Genomic DNA, 14725 nt, shown 5'->3' on the forward strand with positions numbered 1-14725 from the left:
AGTTCATTCCACAGGATGCACACAACAGACGGAGGAAAACGACTCTGATCACAGGTCTGCACACGTGTGCACACACACACACACACACACACACACACACACACACACGCATGCATGCACCGGAACAAATGTTTCTGTTTTTGTTTTTGTTTTTTTTAAAGGAAGGAGAAAATAAAAAAAAAAAAAAAAACAAGGGGTTGGGGATTTAGCTCAGTGGTAGAGCGCTTGCCTAGGAAGCACAAGGAACAACAACAAATATTTCTAGTTGGGCATAGCTGTACATCGGTTTAATCCTATTGCTTGGGAGGCAGAGGCAGGTGGATCTCTGTGAGTCAGCCTGGTTCACACTGGAGTTCCAGGCCAGCAATAATTAATTTTTAATTATGTCTATGGGATGAGGCCCCAGGCGCCAGAGGAGGTCAGAAGAGAGGTTGGATCCTCTGGAGCTGGAGTTACATCGTTTGTGAGCCTCTCCATCCGGGTGCTAAGAACCAAACTCACTTTTACTCTGCTTGTCTCTCAGCATGTGTGAGGCAGAGGCAGAGGCAGATCGAGCTCTGTGTGTTAGAGGCCAGCCACTTCTGTGCAGCCATTTCTAGACCAACCAAGACTACATAACCCTGTCAAAAAAAAAAAAAAAAGGTGGGGGCTGGGGAGATGGGAGATGGCCCAATGGCAAAGGGCACAGGCTGCTCTTCCAGAGGTCTTGGGGTCCAATTCACATCACTCCTGTGATCGCTTGTAACCAACTATGTATAACTCTAGTTCCAAGGAACCCAGCACCCTTTTTTGGCCTCTGTAGGTACCCAGCATATAAGTGGTTCACCCATGCACATAAAATAAAATTAAAAAATTTTAAATTATATATTAAGGACTGGAGAGATGGCTCAGCAGTTAAGAGCACTGACTGCTCTTCCAGAGGTCCTGAGTTTGATTCCCAGCAACCACATGGTGGCTCACAACCATCTGTCATAGAATCTAATACTGTCTTCTGGTGTGTCTGAAGACAGCTACAGTGTACTCACATACATAAAATAAATAAATAAATCTTTAAATTATATATTAAAAAGAAAGTTATGCTGGGCATAGTGGCACAGGCCTTTAATCCCAGCACTTAGGAGACAGAGGTAGGCGGATCTCTATGAGTTTGAAGTCAACCTGTACACAGTGAGTTTTAGGATAAACAGATACATAGTAAGACTCTGCCTCTCCGGGTTGGGGGTTTAGCTCAGTGGTAGAGCACTTGCCTAGCAAGCACAAGGCCCTGGGTTCAGTCCCCAGATCCAAAAAAAAAAAAAAAAAAAAAAAAAAAAAAAGACTCTGCCTCTCCCCCCTCCAAAAAAAAAGTTATAAAAAGAACCCAACACCCAGGCTGGAGAGATGGCTTAGTGGTTAAGAGCACTGACTACTCTTCCAAAGGTCCTGAGTTCAAGTCCCAGCAACCACATGGTGGCTCACAACCATCTGGAATGGGATCTGATGCCCTCTTCTGGTGTGTCTGTAGACAAGAGACAGTGTACTCATTAAAAAAAAAAAAAAGTGAAGAAAAAAAGAACCCAACACCCAATTCAGGTTGTCCAGTCTAGAAAATAAACACATAAAAAAAAAAAAAAGTCACGGGGCTGGAGAGATGGCTCAGTGGTTAAGAGCACTGATTGTTCTTCCAGAAGTTCCAGCACCCGCATGGCAGCTCTCACAACTGTCCACTCCCTGGGGCTCCAATACCCACACACAGGCAGACATACAGGTCAAACAAACAAATAAACAAATAAATGGCAGCTGGAGAGATGACTCAGAGCAATGACTGAGTGGTTAAGGGGACCTAAGTTTGATCCCCGGAACCCACACAGCAGCTCAAAACCATCCATAAGCACGGTTCTGGGCATGGGCATCCCCTTCTAACTTCTGAGGGCTACTGAGACAAATGTGGGGCACATATATACGTGCAGGCAAAACACTCAATACCCATACACATAAAGACAAACAAACACAGATGTGTGTGTGTGGTGGGGGAGATGTAATCATAGCTACTGAGGCTCAGAGCCAGAGTTCAAGGCTCAGCTGAGGAAATGACTCAAGAGTTTCGTTGGTGGTGCTGGTGGGGTTTTTTTAAATAGAGGTGCCACTTCCTCCAACTCTGTCCGGTTTCAGACTTTTTCAAAAATTATTTATTTATTTTATGTATATGAGTACACTGTAGCTGTCTTCAGACACACTAGATCCCATTACAGATGGTTGTGAGCCGGGGTTGGGGATTTAGCTTAGTGGTAGAGCGCTTGCCTAGCAAGCACAAGGCCCTGGGTTCGGTCCCCAGCTCCGAAAAAAAAAAAAAAAAAAGAAAACAGATGGTTGTGAGCCACCGTGTGGTTGCTGGGACTTGAACTCAGGACCTCTGGAAGAGCAGTCAGTGCTCTTAACCCCGTGGAGTCATCTCTCCAGCCCATGACTCAAGAGTTAAAGGGCTTGCTGTACAAATAGGAAGCCGTGAATTTGGATTGCCCGCCACCCACAATACACCTGGACTAAGTGGCACACACCTGTGACCCTGGTGCTGGGGAAGATGGAGTGGTAGAGGTACAGAGGCCAGCCAGCCTAGCAGGCTCCAGGTTCAGTGAAAGGATCCTCTCCCAAAGAGAGAGCAACTGAAGAAGACACTCAACGTTGACTTCTTGCTCCCCGAGCATTCACACGTACCTGCATGTACGCGTGCACATACAGCATACTCACGAAAAAGAAAATAGAAGAATTCAAGGCTAAGTGGATGTGGTGGCTCAGACCTACAGCCCAAAACACTTTGGAGGTTGAGGTAAGGAGACTGCTTTGAGTTTGAGGTGAGCCTCAACTACATAATGAGTTTCAGGCCAGTATGGGTGTTAGAGTGAGACTCTGTCTCAAAAAAAAAAAAAAAAAAATAGGTGGACGTGGTGGCACAAGATTGTAGTCCTAGTTGCTACTGGAGAACAAGGGGTATTGAGCCCAGAACACCAAAGGTCTGAGGCTAAGTCAGATAATGGTGACATACATAATCCCACCACTTGGGAGGTAGAGGCAGGAAAATCAGGAGTTCTAGGTCATCCTTGACTACAAAGCAATTTTGAGCCTAGCCTGGGCTAGGTATCCAGGAAAACCTTCCACTCCCTGAAGGCCCTATCAGAAATAAAGGAGAAAAAGAGAATAAGGGACCTGCTGTTACTCTTAGTTACCGGGACTTGTTACAGGACCTAATGTGGAAACGTTGTTCCTTTGAGAACAACATTATGAACCACAAAACAGCTATAGGAAGCTAGTGTAGGGCTTTTTCAGCATGTCCTGAGGTACTGGATTTAATGCCCAGAATCAAAGGAGGGAGGGAAGGAGGGAGGGAGGGAGGGAAACCGGCCAGAAGCAGAGTACAAGGCTTCCACTGCCAAAGACAGACAGCTACTGGAAACGGCTGAGGGTCTCGGGTGCCCCAGAGGTTAGACGGCTAAGAGTGAAAACTAAAGCAGCTAACTGGAGCATATTTTAACTAAAGCAGAGTAGGAGAGGCTTTTAAGCCTGGGGTATGAACGACACAAGCTGGAAAAGGAGGCTTAAGTAGTTCGGGCGCCTAGCCGAGTCACGGGACCCGCGAGGCGAGGCGGGACAGGGGGTGGGGGTGGAAAAATGGTCTTAACCAGTAAGCTGATTGGCTGGAGAGAGGCACGGAAGGGCACAGCATTTAAGGCCTTTTGTGGCAGAAGAGACCACCAGGCGGGCTAGTCCGTCGGGCTGAGACCGGTTGGTGCCATAATCCTGTCTGGGAGCTCCCAGCATTTCTTCTGCCCCTTGCTCCCAGCCCTTTGAGACCTGAGCTGTAGGTCCTTTCTGCGGTTCTACAGTCATGGGAATTGTCTTTGATCTTTGATTTTTGACAGTGAGGCTCGGGATGGCTTCCACGCGAATCCGAGAGGCCAAGGAGAGCGATTGTGGAGACATTATGAGGATGATTCGGGTGAAGACTGCGGGGGGCGGGGGAGCGGTGCCAGGGGCGCCGGGAGCAGCTTGGCTGGAGTGGGGGGAGCGGGAAATGAGGGTGTACCTTTGGATCCTGTTCTTAGAGCACCAGGGCCTTCCTGCCTTAGTGTTGTCTTGGTACTCCCATTATAGGAACTGGCAGAGTTCGAGAAACTGTCCCATCAGGTGAAGATCAGTGAAGAAGGTAGGTGGGACTGTGCACCTGGGTCCTGACTGAGACCGGAGCGGAGATCCGGGTTGGGGCTGGGGGGTGGATGAGGCGGTGGAAGGATGGATTCCTAGGATGGTAACTACTGGACCCGGCTTTAATCCAGGTTCCCGTCCTTCCCCGCCCCCCTCTGCCTTTTTTGTCATACCTCCGATCTCTGTAGCCCTGAGAGCAGATGGCTTTGGAGAGAACCCTTTCTTTCACTGTTTGGTGGCAGAGATTATTCCAGCCCCTGGGGAGCCACAAGGTAAGGAAGCCTCCAGGCATCCTCGGTGTCTTTCCCCCCAGAATCTTACCCTTCTCTCTCATTTTCAGGGTCCCTTGTGGTGGGCTACGGGCTCTACTACTTCATCTACAGCACATGGACGGGACGAAACATTTATCTGGAAGACATCTATGTGATGCCGAAATATCGGGGTACTGGCTGGGGCTAAGGGTGGACAGGGTGCCCACAGACCTACCAAACAGTTCTCAGACCCATTCCCTTTCCCTAATCTCAGCCTATGGCTTCTTTTGGTACTCTTTTTTTTTTTTTTTCTTTTCTTTTTTTTCGGAGCTGGGGACCGAACTCAGGGCCTTGCGCTTGCTAGGCAAGCGCTCTACCACTGAGCTAAATCCCCAACCCTCCTTTGATACTCTTTCTACTCAAATAATAATCCCTCCTGTCCCTTTTTCCACTATAGGTCAAGGGATTGGTACCAAAATAATCAAAAAGGTGGCTGAGGTGAGCAAAGGGGTGGGGCTTACAAACTAGTTACGTCCCCAAACAAAAGACAGCCAGTCAGCCAAACAAACAAACAAAACCTGAGGGTTTGAGGCTGAATGAGGGCATGAGAAAGATTCTTCTTCTTTTAGTTGTTTGTAGTTCAAGACATGGTTTCTCTGTGTAGTCCTGACTGTCCTGGAACTTGCTCTGTAGACCAGGCTGGCCTCAAACTCAGAGGTCTGCCTGCCTCTGCAGGAATTAAAGGTGTGTGTCACCACCACTGCCCAGCCATTCTTTTTTTTTTTTTTTTTTTTTTTTTTTTTTTTTTTGGAGCTGGGGACCGAACCCAGGGCCTTTGCGCTTCCTAGGCAAGCGCTCTACCACTGAGCTAAATCCCCAACCCCAGCCATTCTCTTTGAGCCCTGGGCAGTAAGTGTGTATGTCTTCCTACAGGTTGCTCTGCGTAAGGGGTGCTCCCAGTTCCGCCTGGCAGTTCTGAACTGGAACAAGAAGGCCGTGAACTTGTACAAGTTTCTAGGGGCTCAAGATCTGACCGAATCGGAAGGCTGGCTCTCCTTTCGATTTGAAGGAGAGGCAATGAGGGAGTTGGCCGGATGATGACTTATCCCCCCTCTCTCTCTTCTTTGGGGTTACCATCTGGAGTTCCTAAGATTCACAGGCACTGACCTGGACAGACACTCACTCAGAGCCTCCCAGGATGCAGATTTCTAAAGTATAGAAAGAGTGGAAGCAAGCAGGGGAAGCCTTGTTGGGGACCACAAATAAAATACCTACTTTACCCTGATGGGTAGAGGATATGCTGCTGCAGCCATTTTGAAACCCTTCTGTTTGAATATTGCTCTGGGGCTGGAGAGATGGCTCAGCGGTTAAGAGCACCCGACTGCTCTTCCAGAGGTCATGAGTTCAATTCCCAGCAACCACATGGTGGCTCACAACCATCTGTAAAGAGATCTGGTGCCCTCTTCTGGTGTATCTGAAGACAGCTACAGTGTACTTATATATAATAAATGAATAAATCTTTAAAAAAAAAAAATATTGCTCTGATGAGGGCTGGGACAGCCAAAAAGGCAGGGGTAGTGGTGGGCCCCAAGGACTCTGGACACCCTAGTCTTGGCTCTAGCCTGTTAGAAAAAAGAAGAAGAGAGCATAGGCAATGGCATGTCAGGCTTGGCAGTCATCTTCGGAACCCAAAGATATTTTAGGACTGACATGTTAAAGGTCACAGCCCCCAAGCTGCTGTCAGCATCTCAAGGGACACTGGGAAGGAGCAGTTGCCTCCCCTTAACTAATCAACCTCTAACAGGTAGGTGTGGTGGCACGGTACTGGGAAGCTGTCAGGAGTATGAAAATCTCAAGCTCAGGGGTGGGTTCCGGGCCCACCAGCAAAAGTGAGACCTGTTTCATTAAAAATAAATTATATTCTTATTACTAATTTGACATTAAACAAGAGCAAAACAAATCTTTAAGACACTGGAAACAATAAACAGGTTGTTTTCCTTCTTTTTTTTTTTTTTTTTTTTTGAGATTTATTATATGTGAGTACTGTGTTGCTGTCTTCAGACACACCAGAAGAGGGCATCTGATCCCTTTACAGATGGCTGTGAGCCACCATGTGGTTGCTGGGAATTGAACTCAGGACCTGCTCTTAACCACTGAGCCATCTCTCCAGCCCCCCTTCCTACACTCTTTTTAGACGTGGTCTACACTACGTAGCTCTGGCTGGTCTGAAACTCACTGTGTAGACCATCAGGCTGGCCTAGAACTCCCAGATTTACTACTTCTGCCTTGAGAGTGTGGGATTAAAAGTGTTGCCACCACCTCAGTCCTCTTTTGTGTTGTTTTGAGACAGTCTCTGGCCCAGACAGGCCTCCAACTCCTGTGTAGCGGAGAACGACCTTGGCCTTCAGATCCTCTGCAGAGATTGCAGCTCTCCCACCACGCCCACCTCACGGAGCTGTGAGGGGTGGAACGAGGGGCTGGCTAATGCCTGCTAGGAGGGCACGTGCCTTACCAACTGAGCTACATGCCCAGGGCCTGGCCCTTGTCCTTTTTTATTTTTTTAATTAAAAAATAATTTATTTCCCTTTATGTGCCTTCGTATTTTACCTGCATGTATGTCTGTGTGGAGGTGTCAGATCTTGGAGGTATAGATGGGTGTGAGGTGCCATGTGGTTGCTGGGAATTGCACCTTGATCCTCTGGAAGAGCAGACGGTGCTATTAACTGCTGAGCCATCTCTCCAGCCTTCCTTTTTTAGGTTTTTGGTTTTTTTTTTTTTTCATTTATTTGTGTGTGGAGACAAAGATGCCATGGCTCATTCTAGTAGTGCATGGGCACGGCATGCTCATGGTGCACAGATATACACATGAGCAAAACACCCATACACATAATAAAGACTACATTTAAAAACAACAATTCGAGGGGTTGGGGATTTAGCTCAGCGGTAGAGCGCTTGCCTAGGAAGCGCAAGGCCCTGGGTTGGTCCCCAGCTCTGAAAAAAAAAAAAAAAAAAAAAAAATAACAATTGGGGGGTGGTTTGGGATTTAGCTCAGTGCAAGCGCAAGGCCCTGGGTTCAGTCCCCAGCTCCGAAAAAAAGAAGAGAAAAAAACAAAACAAAATCAATTCATCTAGGATGGAGCCTGGTGATGCAGGTCTGTAATCCCAGATAATCAGGAGGGTGAGGCAGAAGACTTGAGAATTCTTAGAGATTTGGGGGAAATGCTGTCTCAAAATAAAACTAAAAAGATTGGGGCTGGGGATTTAGCTCAGTGGTAGAGCGCTTACCTAGGAAGCGCAAGGCCCTGGGTTTGGTCCCCAGCTCCGAAAAAAAGAACTAAAAAGATTTTTAAAACCAGGCACGGTGGCACAGGCATTTAATCCCAGCACTCGGGAGGCAGAGGCAGACAGATCCCTGAGTTTGAGACCAGCCTGGTCAACAACACTGCCAGTTCCAGGACAGCCAGGGCTACACAGGAAAACCTTGTCTTGGAGGGAAAAAGAGAAAAAGGAAAGAAAAAAAAAAAAAAAGAGCAATGCACTGTGGGGCTGGAGAGATGGCTCAGAGGTTTAGAGGTCTTGACCTTTTCCAGAGGTCTTGAGTTCAATTCCCAGCACCCAGCTCACAAATGTCTATAGTGGGATTTGATGCCCTCTTCTGGTGTGCAGGGACAAATGCAGACAAAGAATGTAAAAATAAAATAAAATAAAATTAAAAACTGTGTAGCTGGGGCTAGGAAGAGCACTTGCCTAGTCTTTGATAGGCCCTGGGTTTGGTTTCAATGTAGAGGGCAGGGGAAATGGCTCAGCGGCTAGAAACAGCTTATGTTCTTCTGAAGGGTCAGGTTCTGGTTCGCTGGACCACACTTCCTGCGGGTCTGACATCCATCTACTTGGGCCTCAGGCCCACACATGGTGCGTGTGCATATGTTCAGGCAAAACACCATTAAGTTAAATGTATGACAAATCATTTAAACAACAGAAATCCTACCTCCTCGAGGCAGACATGGCGACTCACATCTGTGATTCCAGAACTTGGAAAGATGAGGTAGGAGGATGAGTTAGAGGGCTAGCCTGGGTTCCACAATACGTTCTAGGCAAGCCTGAACCACAGAAGCAACTCTGTCTTAATAAACAAAAACCAAGGGGCTAGAAAGTGATCTAGCACTTAAGAGCACTGGCTGCTCTTGTAGAAGACACAGGTTCAAATCCCAGCACCCATATGGAGCTCATAACTGTCTTTAACTCCAGTTCCAGGGGATCCGGCACCCTCGCACGGACATATACCAGCAGGTAAAATACATAAAAATAAGTATATTTTTTAAAAAGACCATTAAGTCATACCTTCCCAATTCCTGGATTCTGCAACAGATATACTCCTCTGGATTGAATACCCAATATTTAAAAAATCATCTAACTTTAAAAAATATTTATTTATTTAATATATGTGAGTGCTCCTTCTGCACGTACACCTGCTTGCCAGAAGAGGGCATTGGTTCTCATTACAGATGGTTGTGAGCCACCATGTGGTTGCTAGGAATTGAACTCAGGATCTCTGGAAAAGCAGTCAGTGCTCTTAACCACCGAGCCATCCCTCCAACCCTTTCTGATTTTTTTTTTTAAAGATTTATTTATTTATTTTGTATACAAGTACACTGTAGCTGTTTTCAGACACACCAGAAGAGGGCATTGGATCCCATTACAGATGGTTGTGAGCCACCATGTGGTTGCTGGGATTTGAACTCAGGACCTCTGGAAGAGCAGTCGGTGCTCTTAACCACTGAGCCATCTCTCCAGCCCCTGATTATTTTTTTAAAGATTTATGTATTTTATGTATATGAGTGTACTGTTGCTTTCTTCAGACACACCAGATGAGGGCATCAGATCCTATCACAGATGGTTGTGAGCCACCATGTGGTTGCTGGGAATTGAACTCAGAACCTCTGGAAGAGCAGACAGTGCTCTTAACCACTAAGCCATCTCTCCAGCCCTCTGATTATTTTTTAAAATACAACTCAGCGAAGAGAACAAGATCCAAATTCAGTTTTTCCTATCACCTTCATTAACAGAACACTGTTGTGACCTTAACAATTATAGAAGGGGCTAAGAAGATGGTTCCATCAGTAAAATCCTTGCCTGGAAGTATGAGGACCTGCATTTGAGTCTCTATCACTTGCATAAAAGACTGGTACTGTAGTGTGCATCTGATATCTCAGTGCTGGGGAGGTGGAGACAGGGACTCATGAAATGGGTGAGATACAGGTTCATTGTGAGATCCTTTCTCAAAAAAATATGGTAGTACCAAGGGTGGTCAGGCATGTCTTTGAGTCAAGCACTCCAGAAGTAGGGGCCAGTGGATCTCTGTGAGTTCCAGGATAGCTAGGGCTCTGTAGAGAGACCATGACTTGAAAACAAAAGACAACCAAAACAACCAAATGTATGAATAAGATGGGGAGGCTGTTGAGATGATTCTGTCTGAGGGCCTGAGTTGGCTCTTAATAGTCATGCAATGGTACGTCTGCCCCAACAAATAAGTATAATAAAACTTAAAAAGAAATGAAAGTTAATCGAGGAAGACTTCAGCCTTGGTCTTTAACCTCCACACCCATGCAAGCACATGAAGTACACACACCTGCGTGCACACAGAGACCAAGCACAGCTAGCACTAATCGTTGTTAGTGTTGAAAGTTGTTGAACTCAATTGTTTTTAACACCACCTGCCTGGAGAGGGCGCAGCTCCCACAGGTTATGGGCTCACTCTCCACAATTGCCTCTATCATTGAGTTCAGGTGCCAAAGTCAAGTCCCAGTCATTGTTTTAGCAACGCTTCTGACCAACTGGTTATAAATCAGGTTACCACAGCCTGTCTTCAGATCCAGTGAATCTGCTAGAATGGCCCACAGAATTAGCAGGAGCGTTAAGTTGGAGCATCCTGACGAGGTCCAGGTGGGCCATCATCCAGAAAACTGCCTATGTGCAGCTTTCTGGAAGTTCTCAAGCCTGTTTGGATATTTTTTGTTTTAATTAACACATCAAATACATGTGTACTTGTACCACAATACATGTGCTACCTTGCTCATAATATACCTGTCCACAGTCTTCACCCATTTCTTTCCTATGCTGGTGCTCTTCTCCTCAGAGTCTCTCTCATTTCCATGTCCTGTATATCAGCATATGTGTATATATGCTGTTGAATCTAGCTTCAGTGAGAAAAACCTCAGTACTGTCATTACCTCCTTTCCCATTAAGGGTCCGTCTTCTCTCACAGTCTGCTTCCATCATCATTGTGTGTGTGTGTGTGTGTGTGTGTGTGTGTGTGTGTGTGTGTGCATTTTTTAAAGATTTTTATTTATTTTATGTATATGAGTACACTGTAGAGTGAGTACACTGTAGCTGTCTTCACACACACCAGAAGAAGGTTTTGGATCTGGATCCCATTACAGATGGTTGTGAGCCACCATGTGGTTGCTGGGAATTGAACTCAGGACCTCTGGAAGAGCAGTCAGAGCTCTTAGCCACTGAGCCATCTCTCCAGCCCCTGTGTGTGTGCATTTAAATATAAATTCTGGATGTGAGAGAAAGTACGTAATATTTGCCTTTTCATGATTGAACCTAGGGTCTTACATCTGCCATGGCAAGTGTTCCACTATTGAGCTAAACACATACATGGCGGCATTTAGTTTTGAGTTAGGGTCTCATGAAGTTAAACAGACTGGCCTCAGTTTCACTCTATAATCTAGATTCCACAGAGTTGTTCTCCCACATACAAACATCAGGCACACACTACACACACATACACAAAGTAATAGTAATAACAACAACCATAACAATAACAACAACAACAATAATAACAATAATAATAGTAGGCCTTCTGCCCTCTAACAGCATATTACTTTTTTTTTAAGAAATTTTTTTAAATATTTTATTTATTTATTATATATTATGATTACACTGTCACTATCTTCAGACACACCAGAAGAGGGCATCAGATCTCATTTCAGATGGTTGTCAGCCACCATGTGGTTGCTGGGATTTGAACTCAGGACCTCGGGAAGAGCAGTCGGTGCTCTTAACCACTGAGCCATCTCTCCAGCCCAAGAATTTTTTTTTTAATTTATTTTACACATATGAGTACACTGTCGCTGTTTTCAGACACACCAGAAGAGGGCATCAGATCTCATTACAGATGGTTGTGAGCCACCATGTGGTTGCTGGGATTTGAACTCAGGACCTCTGGAAGAGCAGTCAGTGCTCTTAACCTCAGAGCCATCTCTCAAGCCCCCAGCATATTACTTCTATTTATTTAGTATGTTTGGAGTCTGCTATGTCTCTCAGGCTGGCTTGGAACTTGCAATCCTATTTTATCTGCCTCTCAAACGTTAGAATTACAGAAGACATCTACTATGCTTCTCTTTCTTTTTTGGTTTTTCTTTCTTTCTTTTTTTTTTTTTAAAGATTTATTCATTTATTATATATAAGTACACACCAGAAGAGGGCATCGGATCTCTTTACAGATGGTTGTGAGCCACCATGTGGTTGCTGGGAATTGAACTCATGACCTCTGGAAGAGCAGTCGGGTGCTCTTAACCGCTGAGCCATCTCTCCAGCCCTTTTGGTTTTTCAAGACAGGGTTTCTCTGTTTAGCCTTGGCTGTCCTGGAACTCACTCTGTAGACCAGGCTAGCCTCAAACTCAGAGCTCTGCCTGCCTCTGTCTCCCAAGTGCTGGGACCAAAGTCATGCACCACTGCAACTACCTGGCTTAATAGGGCATATTAAAAACATACATGTATTTTTTTTTTTTTTGGTTCTTTTTTTTTTCGGAGCTGGGGATCGAACCCAGGGCCTTGTGCTTCCTAGGCAAGCGCTCTACCACTGAGCTAAATCCCCAACCCCATGTATTTTTGTATGTATCTAGAAAGAACCTTTCCATAGCATGCTTGTGGAGGTCAGAGGATACCTTCCAGGACTCAATTTTGCCCCTCCACAGGACATTGTAGATGTTTCCAGTCTTGTAAACAAATATCCCTTCTTGCTGAGCTAACTTGTCAGCTCCTAATAGGCTAATAGGCTCCCCTCCCCACCCCAAAGGTTTGTTTATTTAACGAGCGCTTTATCTGCATGTACACCTGCATGCCAGCAGAGGGCACCAGATCACAGTACAGATGGTTTTGAGCCACCATGTGGTTGCCAGGAATTGAACCCAGGACAGGGGAGGCAGTGCTCTTAACCATTAAGCCGTCTCTCCAGCCCTGACTTTTTAATTTTTACATACATGAATGTTTTGTCTGCATGTAGGAATGTGCCTACCAGATGTGTGCCTGATACCCACAGAGACCAGAAGGAATGTCCAGTCTTCTAGAACTGGAATTATAAATGGCTAAATTTTACTGTTTTCCATTTATTTTCTGTGGGTGGCCATGTACACATGCTTATGTGTGGCAGTCAGAGGAAAATGTGTGGGAATTACTTTTTAACTTTCCACCGTGTGGGGCCTAGAGATTGAACTCAGATTAATCAGGCTTGACTACTACCTACTGAGACATCTCCCAGGCTTTAAAAAATTTTTTTTTGTTGTAATTTTTGAGCCATTGTCACTAAGTATCCATGGCTGTCCTGAAACTCCTAAGTAGACCAGGATGATCACAAACTCACAGAGATATGTCCTCCTCTGACTACTGCTAATAAAACATCTTTTTTTTTTTTTTTTTTGGTTCTTTATTTTTGGAGCTGGGGACTGAACCCAGGGTCTTGCGCTTGCTAGGCAAGCGCTCTACCACTGAGCTAAATCCCCAACCCACTAATAAAACATCTTAACATAAAATTTATTCATGTACCTATGTATCTATGTATCTATCTATTTATTTATTTAGGCAGAGTCTTTCTACATAGTCATGGCTGTCTTGGAACTCACTGCGTAGACCAAGTTGTCCCCAAACTCATAGAGATCTACCTGTCTCTGCCTCTCAAGTGTTGGGATCAAAAGCATGTACCACTATGCCAGGCAAATTTAAAAATAATTTAAGCAGCATTATTTGCCAGGCCTGTGGTACCTGACTTTAATCCTAGCACTGGGGAGGCAGAGGCCCCTGAGTACACTGTAGCTGTCTTCAGACACACCAGAAGAGGGCATCAGATCTCATTACAGATGGTTGTGAGACACCATGTGGTTTCTGGAATTGAACTCAGGACCTCTGGAAGAGCAGTCAGCGCTTTTAACCACTGAGCCATCTCTCTAGCCCCTAGCTGACATCTCTCCACTTAACATCCCTTATTTTATTTATTTATTTATTTATTTATTTATTTATTTATTTATTTATTTATTTATTACATATAAGTACACTGTAGCTATCTTCAGATACACCAGAAGAGGGCATCAGATCTCTTTACGGATGGTTGTGAGCCACCATGTGGTTGCTGGGAATTGAACTCATGACCTCTGGAAGAGCAGTCGGGTGCTCTTAACCGCTGAGCCATCTCTCCAGCCCAACATCCCTTATTTTTACTTAAAAAAAAATTCTGTTATATGTGTGGGTGACCATGAATGATGTCATATGTGTGATGGTCAGGAGACAACTTGCAGGAGGTGGGGGATATCTCCTTCCATCTTGTGGGTCTAGGAATACAACTCCAGTTGTTAAGCTTGATAGTTGAGCCATCTTTCCAGGCCAGGATGTTTTAGTTACTCTGTGACAATTTTTCCTGTTTTGAATCTCCTCCGCATTTATGTATCAGGTTATGTGGCATTTTGTTTTTCACTCTGCATTGAGTTTACTAGAATATTAGAATCAACTTAGGGCAAGCATCGAAATGACATGCCTGTAATTTTTGCACTTGGGAGGTGAAGGTTGGAGGATCAGGAATTCAAGGTCATTCCCGCACTACACGGTCAGCCTAGGATACAGGAGACCCTGTCTCACAAAACTTAAAAAAAAAAAAAATCTACTCAAGCCAAGAACCGTGACTCTTGATTCTCCTACGGATGCAGAGAGTCAACACATGCGCATGGACACCAAAGCCCAGCGCCTGCGCACTGGGCAGTTTTTTCCTTTCGGTCCCAACCCTCCCAGCCCCCCTTTGGAGTGTGCGCACCAAGAAAGACAAAGGTGGTGAAAGTGACCAAGCAGTCATTCCGGCGCATGCCCATCCTAAATTGCCCAGGCTCCATGGGGGCTCACTTTGTGGAGGCGGAAGTCCAATCCGACGGAGCGAGCGCGGCCCCTCTCTTCCCTTGATTGGTTTGCTTCCAGTGTTGTGGGGCGGGGAAAGGAAGGGACAGGGACAGTGGAAGGTTGGAGCG

At 45.5% G+C, this 14725-nt stretch overlaps 1 protein-coding gene across 2 annotated transcripts; it reads left to right on the forward strand.

Moving 5' to 3' along the window:
- The first annotated feature begins 3607 nt into the window (after window positions 1-3607).
- Window positions 3608-5738, forward strand: Sat2 (spermidine/spermine N1-acetyltransferase family member 2). 2 transcript variants are annotated; one of them, XM_032912060.1, is made up of 6 exons: window positions 3618-3973; window positions 4129-4180; window positions 4368-4451; window positions 4520-4621; window positions 4888-4928; window positions 5364-5738. In XM_032912060.1, exons 1-6 carry the CDS (start codon window positions 3908-3910, stop codon window positions 5526-5528), a joined length of 510 nt encoding a protein of 169 aa, XP_032767951.1. In that variant the 5' UTR covers window positions 3618-3907; the 3' UTR covers window positions 5529-5738. The 2 variants fall into 2 exon arrangements, with proteins under 2 accessions (XP_032767952.1, XP_032767951.1); XM_032912061.1 differs by lacking the exon at window positions 4368-4451 and having other exon boundaries at window positions 3608-3973.
- The last annotated feature ends 8987 nt before the right edge of the window (window positions 5739-14725 follow it).

Source organism: Rattus rattus, chromosome 9, assembly GCF_011064425.1.
Source record: "Rattus rattus isolate New Zealand chromosome 9, Rrattus_CSIRO_v1, whole genome shotgun sequence".
NCBI lineage: Eukaryota > Metazoa > Chordata > Mammalia > Rodentia > Muridae > Rattus > Rattus rattus.

Bases quoted from the DNA above. Each gene is read 5' to 3' on its own strand.
- Sat2 (XM_032912060.1), top strand. From the start codon at position 3,908: ATGGCTTCCACGCGAATCCGAGAGGCCAAGGAGAGCGATTGTGGAGAC. The intron at 3,974-4,128 runs GTGAAGACTGCG...CTCCCATTATAG, and splicing joins ACATTATGAGGATGATTCGG to GAACTGGCAGAGTTCGAGAA. The intron at 4,181-4,367 runs GTAGGTGGGACT...CGATCTCTGTAG, and splicing joins GGTGAAGATCAGTGAAGAAG to CCCTGAGAGCAGATGGCTTT.